Raw genomic sequence first — 13,076 nt, 5'->3', positions numbered from 1 at the left:
TCACATTTTTGTCATTTTTTTGTCACATTTTTGTCACATTTTTGTCATATTTTTCTCACATTTTTGTCATTTTTTGTCACATTTTTGTCATTTTTTTCTCACATTTTTGTCATTCTTTGTCACATTTTTGTCATTTTTTTGTCACATTTTTGTCATATTTTGTCACATTTTTGTCATTTTTTTGTCAAATTTTGTCACATTTTTGTCACATTTTTGTAAATTTGGAGAAGGTTGACAGGCTGAAGCTGTTACGCTGTCATTATTATTAAAAAGTTTCGTCAATGAAATGATTTTGTTACAGTCTAACACTGAAGTGCAGACTCACGGAACAGTGTCCGTGTTGTGTTAAAAGAAAACTGGATGGGTAAAATTAGGACAAAACAACGTGTCTATGTGAAATCTGCTGTGACACGGGAGCTGAAAACGTCTGGTCAAACTGTGCCAGTTTAGATCCATCTAATCTACATCTCCCTGGGACATTTGTGCTGTTTTGTGCATCCCCTGAATAATCCTGTTTGCAAACCGTGAAAGTCCGAGGTCGTTGAGTCAAATCTCTACGGAGGCAAATGACATTTCATCAGCTTTAATGATCCTATTTCATCCTAGAGCTAGACGACTGACAAACACATTCAACCCCTTAACTCCCACCTGAACCGAGCACATTTTCTCCAGTTTGGCTTTACCCCAATCCAAAAGCTTCTGGAAAAAAGCTGTGAAAATAGCAACAAAACTGAGACGAAAACAATGATGGAAATGTGACAAAAAAGTGAGAAAACATTGATAAAAAAGTGATGAAAAATTGATGAAAAAGTGGCAAAAATGTCACAAGAAAATTGACAAAAAATTAGACAAAAAAATGACAAAAATTTGACAAATATTTGACAAAAAAAAATACAAAATTTTGACAAAAAAAGACAAAAAAAGTGACAAAAATGTGATAAAAAATGGACAAAAAAGTTACAAAAATGATACCCAACAAAAAAAAAATTCGAAAAAAAATCTGATGACGTGAGGAAAAAGATCCTCTCGGTTCAGGCAGTGAGTCAGTGTTTAAGCTGCTCAAGACGTTAGCTTGCTACCGGTTAGCATTTAGCTTCAACAGCTGAGTTCTGACCTCTCCAAGAGAAAGCCCTGAACCACAAACATCTGGCCTTGGTTACAACATGTGACAGAGGTCAGAGCTGTTACTGTAGTATTTCCTCAGTGTCATAGATGTGAGACACACGTGTGTTTATCCTGTAGAAGCCACTGACAGTTGATTGATGACAGTTGCTAACCGGTAGCATGCTAACGTCTTGAGCAGTTAACCTCTTACTCCCGCCTGAACCGAGAGGATCTTTTTCCTCATGTCATCAATTTTTTTTTCCATCATTTTTTTGTTGGGTATTCAACTCATTTGTGTAACTTTTTTGTGTCATTTTTAGTCACATTTTTCGTAAATTTTTTCGTAAATTTTTTATCACATTTTTTGTAATTTTTTTGTAATTTTTTGTCACTTTTTTCATTTTTTATCACATTTTTTATCAAATTTTTGTCATTTTTTTGCTACATTTATGTAAAATATTTTGTGAAATTTTTTGTCATATTTTTGGCATTTTTCGTCAATTTTGATCATATTTTTTTTCATTTTTTTGTAATTTTTTTTTTTCCCGTCAATTTTTTATCAAATTTTTGTCATTTTTTTGTTACATATTGGTAAATTTTTTTGACATTTTTTTTGTAATTTTTATGTAATTTTTAATGTAATTTTTTAGTCAATTTTTTGTAATTTTTTTGAATTTTTTTTGTAATTTTTATGTAATTTTTAGTCAATTTTTTTTCATTTTTTTGTCAATTTTTTCTCAATTTCTTGTGACATTTTTGTGACATTTCTGCCACTTTTTCATCAATTTCTCGTCACTTTTTTCTCACATTTCCATCATTGTTTTCGTCTCAGTTTTGTTGCCATTTTCTCACCTTTTTTCCCCGAAGCTTTTGGATTGGGGTAAAGCCAAACTGGAGAAAATATGCTCGGTTCAGGTGGGAGTCAAGGGGTTAAACACTGACTCAGACTCGATGTCGACATGACAAAACGGTTAAAATCACAGACAAAGGTTTTCTGTTCCCTCTTTGATGAGCAATGATTACATACTATTAACCACTTTGAAACCAATTGGACGGATAACCTTAAAGGGTCCTCTCTGGGTTAGGGATGCGAATCATGTCCGGACAGTGACTTCAACAATAATGAAATCCTAAATAAAGGCGCCATGTTGCCTTCTTCCTATAACAGCTCTGACTCCGAACAAGCCCCGCGCTCCCCGTGCTCAATAATTGAAGCGCCGCGGAGTGAATTGCTTTCTCCCCAAACTTCTTCACCTGCCTCTTTCCGCCGTGTGTTCCAGTGATCAATTTTGCATGGCCCGCTTCAGGAGAGGAGCACTTCTGAGGCCATTTAATCTGAGCCCGTGCAGAGTGAAGTGGGACTTAAAGGGAGAAATGAGGACGAGAAAGATACAGGAACAAAAAAATACAAGGTTTAGTCGGAGGATCGTTATTTGTTGCGAGAGCAGGGACCTGTCTTTAATATTGTAGGAGTGCGGCAGGTTTTTGTAAGAATGGATGTGTCTGTAAAGCTTTGAGTGGTCTGTGAATGTGAATCATTTACGAGTGTCGTCTTAGGACATGGATGTTTTCTTCATGTCTTTGTCGGACCTCGTCGTGACCTGATCTGGAAGGCTGTGCTCGAGTTGGATACGGCTCAAACTCTGCTCGCTGGAGGCCAAAGGGGTGAATCATTGAAGTGAATCTTACTTTGTCGAGCCGCGATGACGTGTTCTTAAGGTTATTCTTAGAAACAGAAGCATGAAGTATTTTCGTGGATGTGATTACGATGAAGCTGAACTGAAACTCGGACGCGGTGTTTCGAATCGATCTGCTTCAGGAAGAGCGATACAAGCTCCGGAGCGCCGAGGTTTTTGGTTATCACGAGATGCCAGCAAAACAAAACGTGATCCTATTGACCAGCTAGACATAAATAATGAGGACCTATTTAACCTCTTAACTCCCGCCTGAACCGAGAGGATCTTTTTCCTCACGTCAACAGATTTTTTTTCCATCATTTTTTTTGTTGGGCGTTCAACTCATTTATGTAACTTTTTTAGTAATTTTTTTTGTAATTTTTTGTCACATTTTGGTCAATTTTTTTGGGTCATTTTTTCTTCCATTTTTTAAAAATAATTTTTTATCAAATTTTTGTCTTATTTTTTTTAATTTTTTGTCACATTTTTGTCACTTTTTCTTCCATTTTTTGGTAATTTTTTTGTCACATTTTTGTCATTTTTTCTTCAATTTTTTTTAAATAATTTTCGGCATCAAATCATTTTTTTGTCAAATTTTGTTGTCAAATTTTTATCAATTTTTGGTCATTTTTGTGTCAATTTTTTGTCACATTTTTGTCATTTGTTTGTCACATTTTTGTCATTTTTTCGTCAATTTTTTGTCAATGTTTTCTCACTTTTTTGTCACATTTCCATCATTGTTTTCGTCTCAGTTTTGTTGCTATTTTCACACCTTTTTTCCAGAAGCTTTTGGACTGGGGTAAAGCCAAACTGGAGAAAATGTGCTCGGTTCAGGTGGGAGTTAAGGGGTTAAACCACACATTTGACTGTCTTTAATCAACATCTCCATGGAGACGTCCACCCTAAAGTGAAGTTACCGTCATGTCTTAGGAAACGTGAGCTGCGAAGAGCAAAAACTATTCTTTTATCATATTTTAAGCATTTTTCAATGATTAAAGGGACTATCCATCCATCCATCCTCCCCCGACATGTTCGAGCAATGTCCTGATCTGACCTGTTCACCATAACTGCCTCTAAAATCCTGCGCTGTCACTCAGAAAGGTGTTACTTCAGGTCTGAAGTGCCGTCATGCACGAGCTTTACAATGTGCAGCTACATGGAAAACCTGAGGTGGCAGTAGTGAGTATAAAATGGCCAACTTGCATCTAGCTCCTTACAATAACAAATAAAATAGTAGATGTATTTTTTTCAGCTTATTTTCTGCAATTTTTTATCAATTTTTTGTCATTTTTTGTCAAATTTTTTGTCAATTTTTTGGTCACTTTTTATCACATTTTTGTCACATTTTTTTAATTTTTTCATCAATTTTTTCATCAAATTTTTGTCATTTTTTTTGTTACATTTTTGTCATTTTTTTGTTATTTTTTGTCATATTTTATCACATTTTTGCCACTTTTTCATCAATTTTTCGTCACTTTTTCATCAATGTTTTCTCACTTTTTTGTCACATTTCCATCATTGTTTTCGCCTCAGTTTTGTTGCTTTTCTCCAGAAGCTTTTGGACTGGGGTAAAGCCAAACTGGAGAAAATGTGCTCGGTTCAGGTGGGAGTTAAGGGGTTAAAGGGCACAGGGCAAAGGGGCAGATGTTGGATGCTAATCAGCTATGTGCTAACTGAGGGTATTGTTCTGCGTTGCTATAAAACAGGGCTATCATGAAAAGGACTCTCCTAAACTCAATGGGCCTTTCCTGTGTAAATAAAGATAAAAAATACTGACCATAGCGTGGATATTTACAAGTAATACAATTCCAAACATGGATATTGTGTTTCCTCTGGTGTGTTTGGCAGGTTACGCGTTCCTGCTGTTCCAGGAGGAGAGCTCTGTGCAGGCGCTCATCGACTCCTGCATCGAGGAGGACCACAAGCTTTACCTGTGCGTGTCCAGCCCCACCATCAAGGACAAGCCGGTCAGTAACTCACTCTCTCACTCTGATGGGTCTGACGGGTCTGACGGGACTCCTGTAAAACATTAACACAGGTGGAGGGGGGGGGGGGTGAAATGAGGGAGAAAGAGACCGAGAAACTTTCCATTCGCTGACATAAGTCTGTTCACTGTAGCCCGATATACACACAGGAGATTAAACAGCCGGAGAGACTGCAGTGTGTGCCTCCTCCAGCTCTGTGCGTCGCATGTTTTTACCCTAACCCTAACTTTCTACCTTCAGTGAAAGGGAAAGACCATAGAAATGATAGAAATGCCTTTAGCTAACTGAGCCCGGACCTGGCCACAATTGAACATTCCATCCCCATAACCTCTTAACTCCCGCCTGAACCGAGAGGATCTTTTTCCTCACGTCAGATTTTTTTTCCATCATTTTTTTGTTGGGTGTTCAACTCATATTTGTAACTTTTTTGTCATTTTTTCGTCAATTTTTTTTATAACATTTTTGTCATTTTTTTGTCACATTTTTGTCATTTTTTTGTCACATTTTTGTCATTTTTTTGTCATTTTTTTGTCACATTTTTGTCACATTTTTGTCCTTTTTTTGTCATTTTTTGGTCATATTTTTTTCAAATTTTTGTCACATTTTTAGTCATTTTTTTTGTCATTTTTTGTCATTTTTTTGTCACATTTTGTTCAAATTTCTGTCACATTTTTGTCATTTTTTCGTCATTTTTTTGTCACATTTTTGTCATATTTTTTTCAATTTTTTTTCAATTTTTTGTCACATTTTTTGTCACATTTTTGTCATTTTTTGGTCACATTTTTTGTCATTTTTTCGATTTTTTTTGTCAATTTCTTGTGACATTTTTCCACTTTTTCACCAATTTTTCATCACTTTTTTGTCACAATTCCATCATTGTTTTCGTCTCAGTTTTGTTGCTATTTTCTCACCTTTTTTCCAGAAGCTTTTGGATTGGGGTAAAGCCAAACTGGAGAAAATGTGCTCGGTTCAGGTGGGAGTTAAGAGGTTAAAGGGGCTAGACGCAAGTTAGCCATTTTGTACTCACTACTGCCACCTCAGGTCATACATGTAACTGGCACTTCAGACCCGAATTAACACCTTTCTGAGTGACAGTGCAGGATTTTAGAGGCAGCTGTGGTGAACAGGAGCTCATTCTACACCTTAGGACATGGAGGAACATGTAGGGGGAGGAAAAACAAAGTGCCCTTGATTCACTCAGCAGCAAATATCCGAGTAAAAGTCCATCTTCTTCCCGAACGGCCCAAACCAGAGCCTTCCCAGACATTGATATCACCGTGCTAATGTTATTTACTGTATCGCCGACTCCATTTTCTTCCTGTGTTTTCCGCACTGTGTAAAGACTTGTTGGCTGTGCTCGACCGCAGGTGCAGATCCGTCCGTGGAACCTGAGCGACAGTGACTTTGTGATGGACGGCTCTCAGCCTCTGGACCCCAGGAAAACCATCTTTGTGGGAGGAGTCCCGCGGCCGCTCAGGGCAGGTCAGACACGTAGGATTTAGTTCACTCCAATATTTCTCAGCACAAGTACATTTGTTATTATGTCATTCCCCCATTAAAAACATGCCTGAAGTGTTGCCTTGGCACATTCACGTATTTTTGAGTCATCTGTAAAAACTCTGATGGCGGCCATTTTAGGGACAGCGTATGGAGGGGCGTGTCGGAAAGGCTCAGAGGTTCTTAAAGAGACAGAGGCCTATTTCAAGACATTCACTACAGCCATTTTGAGAGAGACATTTTATACAAGGCAGTTATTCTAATTTACTGCATTTACAGACCAACAGAAGGTTTGGTCATCATTGTAGTGTGATATAGACTGGTGCTATGTGATTGAAAAAAGCATATTACCCCCTCTCTAACCTGAACCGAGAGGATCTTTTTCCTCACGTCATCAGATTTTTTTTCCTGATTTTTTTTCTTGGGTATTCAACTAATTTTTGTAACTTTTTTGTCATTTTTTGTCACATTTTTTGTCACATTTTTGTCATTTTTGTCACATTTTTTGTCAATTTTTGTCACATTTTTTGTCCCATTTTTTGTCCCATTTCTGTCATTTTTTGTCATTTTTTTGTCATTTTTTTTGTCATTTTTTGTCCCATTTTTGTCATTTTTTGTCACATTTTTGTCATTTTTTTGTCAATATTTGTCACATTTTTTGGTCACAATTTTGTCATTTTTTCTGGCATATTTTTTTCACATTTTTGTAATTTTTTCGACTATTTTTTGTCAATTTCTTGTGACATTTTTGTGACATTTTTGCCACTTTCTCGTCACTTTTTTGTCAATGTTCTCAGCATAAGTACGACTCGAGTGAAGTCCATATCGTAGACCATTCACCTCTGTCCCTCTCGGTTTCTCTCAGTGGAGCTGGCGATGATCATGGACCGCCTGTACGGAGGCGTCTGCTACGCGGGAATCGACACAGACCCGGAGCTGAAGTACCCGAAGGGGGCGGGACGTGTGGCCTTTTCAAACCAACAGAGCTACATCGCCGCCATCAGCGCTCGCTTCGTCCAGCTGCAGCACAACGACATCGACAAGAGGGTGAGCAGCACGTCCGTTTGAGCTCTGGACACAGGAAGGCGGGATTCTGATGTCGCCAACAAGGCTGTGGGAACCCAGGGTGCTGAGGGCGCTGCAGCACCCCCTGGTGGATAGTTTGTGAACTGCAGGCAATATTAACCCCTTAAAGGATCTATATCATGTTATTTTAGCCATTCCAAAGTTAAGTATAGGCATTTATATGATATATTGTACCTCTACCACTATGGAGCACTCATTTTTGTGATAAATATAAGTGTTTTCTGGAGATATTTTTCGAACCCGGAAGACACAACGCTTTGATTCAGTTAACTCCGCCCCCTCTCTCCGCACATACTTTACCGTAATATAAATAAACAACAATAAGTGAAGTTACTTCACGATGCAGTTATACGGAGTTGACATCTGCAACACAGCTTCATAAATGGCTAACACACACAAGCTAATATGCTAACCCGCGTTTGGACTGACTCACCGCTCTGCTCCATCGCTGTTTACATTGTGGGACTCGCGTTGGTTATAAAAGTTAATCCACTTTGATTCAGGTGAAGGTTCACCAAACATCCATCAGAGACAGTCACAGAAAAACACTATTTTGGTGAGAGTCGCTGAATCCAGGAGATAAAAACAGCTTCTGAGAGAGTGGCCTCTGCTTGAAAAAGGTTGAATAAACTCCTCGTCCTCGTAGCCAAACGCGCTTCTTTTTCTCCGTGACGTTATCGTTAGGTAAGAATAAAGAACAGGTGTGTCCAGTTATAACGAGCTCCATCTTCAGCTGCAGCGCAAACATGACTGATCTGTTCAGACGCTCAGGGGATGTGTTTGTTTTGGCCTCAGCTGACCTGGAAGCACCTCGGGCACATCCTTTCTTTATTTTTTTTATTTATTTATTTTTAAATTTTTGTTTCTCACTTACGACAGAAATAATGAAAAAGCTGTTTTACAAATTAAAATCCGGCCGTAAGCATAGAATTAAGACATTGCTTTACAGACGTCGAGCACTTTCGTTCCGCTGTGACGACACAACTGAACACTCAGCCGTTCACCAGGAGAGGGCGGAGCCTCAGAGAGCAGGATTCAGGAGGATTACTGAGAGCTGCGTGAATGAAGCCACAAACCACTCTGGGGGTGTTTTTGATAAGGAAATAGCATAACAACATGGCTAAAAGCTCCAAAAAGTCGATTTTGCAGGATATAGGACCTTTAACTCCCACCTGAACCGAGCACATTTTCTCCAGCTTTACCCCAGTCCAAAAGCTTCTGGAAAAATGGTGTGAAAATAGCAACAAAACTGAGACGAAAACAAGGATGAAAATGTGAAGAAAGTGAGAAAACATTGATGAGAAAGTGACAAAAAATTTACTAAAAATTACAAAAATTGACAAAAATGTGACAAAAAAGTGACAAAAAAGTGAGAAAAATTTGACGAAAAAGTGGCAAAAAAGTCACGAAAATTTGACAAAAATGAGATGACTGCCCAACAAAAAAAGTGATGAAAAAAATCTGATCAATTTAGTTTTGTAGGTCTTTCAAATGCGGCGTTACACTGGCCTTCAGGATTTGGGTAAAGCTGAACTGGAGAAAATGCTCTCGGTTCAGGCGGGAGTTAAGAGGTTAATAAATAGGATTTATGCACAGAAAAAGTATTTTGGGGGTAAATTTTGTCCCTCAGCGCCCCCGAACTAAAACATCTTCCCACGGCTCTGGTCGCCAAATATAAACTTGGTCTGTTTTTACTGATGTTGTTACTGAGAAGCATTTGATTTAGAGCAGTGTTGTTTTTTGCAGCCCTCTAGCGACACAAATCCAAATCTGGCCCTTCAGCACAGAACCTCTGGCCCTCAAGAAGATTTTGAGAAACCTTATTACACAAATCAGAGAGAACTTTTAACATTATTAGAGTTAAATGGGAGAAATAAAGGTAGAAATACTGTCAATACACCCAATGAGGTCATATATTATGCACAACACTGGCATTTGAAGGAAGTGCACTGGAAAAAGACAAAATACTGTAATTTTAAGGAACAAATGACATGAATCTATTTGAATTAAGAGATTAAATCTAAGGTTTGGTCTGGTCTTAGATGAGATAAAACCTCTAGTAGTCGTTATTCTCTTACTTCAGATAATTTTCTGTCACTTCACATGATTTCACGTGGGTTTTATTCTTGTTCCATCGGCGCTATAGGATTGGTATCTTGGGTTAGTTCAAACCGACTCAAATTCAATATAGAAGAAGAAGATGCACTCACTTTTTTCTGTTTTTCAACATAGAAGAACTTTAATTCAAGCAATTTTAAGTCATTTATCTCCTTTAAGATGGTCAGTTTTCCAGTGTTTTACTTTGGGCGAATAATCAGCGGCTTTGGCCCTCGGTCTGTTTAGAATAAAGCTTTTAGATTTGGGTAAAACCGAACTGGAGGAAATGCACTTGGTTAAGACGGGAGGTAAGAGGTTCCCATATGTCTTTGTGGAAGTGCTGCATTTACGCTCATTTGGGCCAGGCCGGTCAGAGTCCAGGGCCCTTTTTCAGTCCCAGTCCGTCCCTGGAACTATGAACGAACTATTTACTACAAACAATTACGAACTATGAATGAACTAGATCGAAGCCCCGGCATGTGTGGGCAACAGTCTGTCCTGTCGCGCTTCTTCCTCACATCATCTCGTATTATTGGCTAACGACGGGCTGCGTCCCTCCGTCCCAGTCATAACACAGACAGTGACTCCTCTCTTTAATTTAATACAGCGCCGAGTCCGGCCCCGCCCACAGCTCTGGGTCTGGCCGCCGCCCAGTCTGTGTCTGCGCTCGACCCGGTTTGAGGCGGGCAGCTGCGCGGGGCCCGGGACGATGAGACGGTGTCATTACGTCTGACCACGGTGATTACAGACAGACTTCCTCACGTGTAGGACCAGACGGTAATGAGCGATATGACACCGGACCTGAGTCTCACTGCACAGAAGAAACAAACAAGGAGGACGAGAGTATTATTTAGGCCAGGGGTGGGCAGGTTTTCTTTGCGGAGGGACGATTCTCTTTATTGTAAATAGACCGAGGGCCGAGGGCGCTGATTATTCTGATTATTAGCCCAAAGTGAAGCACAACACTGGAAACATGACCATCTTAAATGAGATAAATGACTTGAATTCATCAAATTCTATGTTGAATTTGAAATGCTACAGCGCCAATGGAACAAGAATAAAACCCACTTGAAATCAGACAAATAATTGTTTTTCCCTTGAAATGACAACAAAATTATCTGAATTAAGAGAATAATGACTACTAGAGGTTTTATTTAATCTGAGACGAGACCAAATCTACTTAAACCTTAGATTTAATCTCTTTAAAGGAATAGGCCACCGTTTTTACACACTGAGATTTGTTCTTACCTGAGCTTTGACGAGTTCTTTAGGACCTGTCTGATCTTCCCCCGTGCCTTCAGTCACGTAAACACAGCGCAGACGGCGTTAGCATTTAGCCTCTCCCTCTCTCCTCTATAGCTCCAAAACAGGTCAAGATAGAAGCTACCAAGCTCTTCCACGTTTTCCCTATTTAAATATGGTTACGTGAAGTGTTCCACTACAAAGTATAATTACACAAAATTAAACAATGTGGATTTTCTGTAAGGGATAATGTATAGAACGCTGGTCATTATCGGGAAAATAAGTACCGACAGGGCGAACCGGACCCCGACGCGAAGCGGACTTGTCTTGTTTCGCCCTGAAGGTGCTTATTTCCCGATAATGACCGTCGTTCTATACATTATCCCGCTTATTATACGGCCATTTGCCAACTGAACACACACAACACAAACTTCGTACACTTTTATGAAGGTCGAAAGGTCTATTTAATGACTTCCGTGACAAATAGTTCCCAATAGTTTGCGCGTTGCTCGGCAACGTTTTGCTCGGCTAGAAGCAGCAAGGCTAGCAGCTAGCCTAGCTACTTAGCTGAAGGCGCAGTTGGAGGAATGGTGGCGAATCTCTGGGTAAGTTGAAAGTCAGACTCACGCTAACTTCACGAGCGATTCCCCGACTTCTCTCTCAGTGACGGGACAGATAGTGTCGCTGCTACGTACGCGCGGAGTGATATGAAAGCACCAACTCCGTTGCCATTGGCAGCGTCATTATTTTTCTCAGACGTCCTTTATCAGAAAATAATGACCGGTAGAACGTTGGGAAATCCCATTCAAATCAACGGAGCTTCTACTTACGTTGTGAAGAGCCGGATAATAAAAACGGTTAAAAGGGGGGACTATATTGTAACTCTCTCCCCTCTCTCTCTCCTCTCTCCTCTCTCCCTCCCCCCCCCCCCTCAGGTGGAGGTGAAGCCGTACGTCCTGGATGACCAGATGTGTGACGAGTGCCAGGGCGCGCGCTGCGGGGGGAAGTTCGCCCCGTTCTTCTGCGCCAACGTCACCTGCCTCCAGTACTACTGCGAGTTCTGCTGGGCCTCCATCCACTCCAGGGCCGGACGCGAGTTCCACAAGCCCCTGGTCAAAGAGGGGGGGGACCGGCCCAGACACGTGTCGTTCCGCTGGAGCTGAGGAGCAGAACGACACCCCCCCTCCCACCCCGAGAGTCTACAGTCCTGCCCTGAACCATCCCAGACCAGAGCATCGCAATCGCACTGAACAGGAACATCTACTTCAAAGATTACGCTTATTTATGGGATTATTTCTTATTTTAGTTTCAAATCGAAAGGAAAAAAAAAATCACAGGAATATTTTTGTGATTTTCTTAATGGATTGATGTTATTTTCCAAAAACTACACAGCGCACTGAAAAAAACAAACGTCTCTCTCTAAATAAGAAAATCTGTCCACAAGGCTTTTTTTTTACACTCAAATTAAAAAGTAAATTAAGATGTTTCTTTTTTGAGTGCGAGAAGATGTTTTTTCTTAAGGCGAGACACTGCAGGTGAACAGGGGAAAAATGTATATTTACAGAAACTGTTGCTGTCGATCACTGGCATAAATGTGAGAAAAAAATACATTGCAAGTTTTCTGTCATTTTATCTTTTCATATAAGAACAAGGTGTTTTATGCCTAAAAATGCCACAAATTTCCCATCTTTTCGGCGACGAAATCTGAATATTGGATAGAGCTACATTCAAATTTATGGTTTCATTTTATTGATGAATGAGTTACCAAGACTTTCTCAGAGGGGATTTTGGATTTCTTGTTTAGTTTTAAAATAAGCTGTTTTTTAGTGGAAAAATTTGTAAAAATGTAATTTTCGCCTTATTTTTTGACATTCAAAACTCAATAAATGGGGCTTAAAGGATTAAATTAAAAAAAATCCCTCTGAAAAAATCTTCCAAATATTGTTCAGTCCAAGGCTGGAAAATGTGAAGTCTTTAGGTCCGACTGACGTGGACATAGTGTCGCCACAATGACAGAAAAATGTGTTTTGAGAAAAAGGCCCTTGAAATTGCATTGTCCCATATAAGTCTATGGGGGAACATTGAATCAGAGCAATATTTAAACATGTTTTTGTGAAGATTAGGCATATTTTCTGTTTCCAGGTGAAAGCTTGTATGTTCAGAGACCAATTTGGCCCAAAACCTGAAAACTGAAAAAATTGAGTTTTGCCTGGAGTGTCTCCGCTTAAGGCGAGACACTGCAGGTGAACAGGGAAAAAAAAAAAAATGTAGAGAGATGTCAACTTGAAACTTTTGCTGAACATCACAGATATAAATATGAGAAAAAAATGTATTGCATTTTTTCTGTTATTTTATGTTTTCACATAAAAATAAGGCATTTTGAGCATTA

The 13,076-nt window shown here is 39.4% G+C and overlaps 1 protein-coding gene across 3 annotated transcripts in view; it reads left to right on the top strand.

Annotated features, from left to right (window-relative positions):
* cpeb3 (cytoplasmic polyadenylation element binding protein 3) overlaps positions 1-11,938 on the top strand; it is an 82,581-nt gene extending 70,643 nt beyond the window's left edge. For all 3 annotated transcript variants that reach the window (XM_079560582.1, XM_079560581.1, XM_079560580.1), the window contains 4 exons: positions 4,629-4,747; positions 6,133-6,247; positions 7,128-7,309; positions 11,623-11,938. In XM_079560582.1, coding sequence (XP_079416708.1) covers positions 4,629-4,747; positions 6,133-6,247; positions 7,128-7,309; positions 11,623-11,850 — 644 coding nt within the window. In that variant the 3' untranslated portion in view covers positions 11,851-11,938. The remainder of the gene's footprint in view (positions 1-4,628; positions 4,748-6,132; positions 6,248-7,127; positions 7,310-11,622) is intronic.
* The last annotated feature ends 1,138 nt before the right edge of the window (positions 11,939-13,076 follow it).

This window comes from Gobius niger (assembly GCF_951799975.1).
Source record: "Gobius niger genome assembly, chromosome: 7".
NCBI classification, from domain to species: Eukaryota; Metazoa; Chordata; class Actinopteri; order Gobiiformes; family Gobiidae; genus Gobius; species Gobius niger.
The sequence above is the reverse complement of the archived record's forward strand: the minus strand, read 5'-3'. Positions and strand labels throughout refer to the sequence as shown.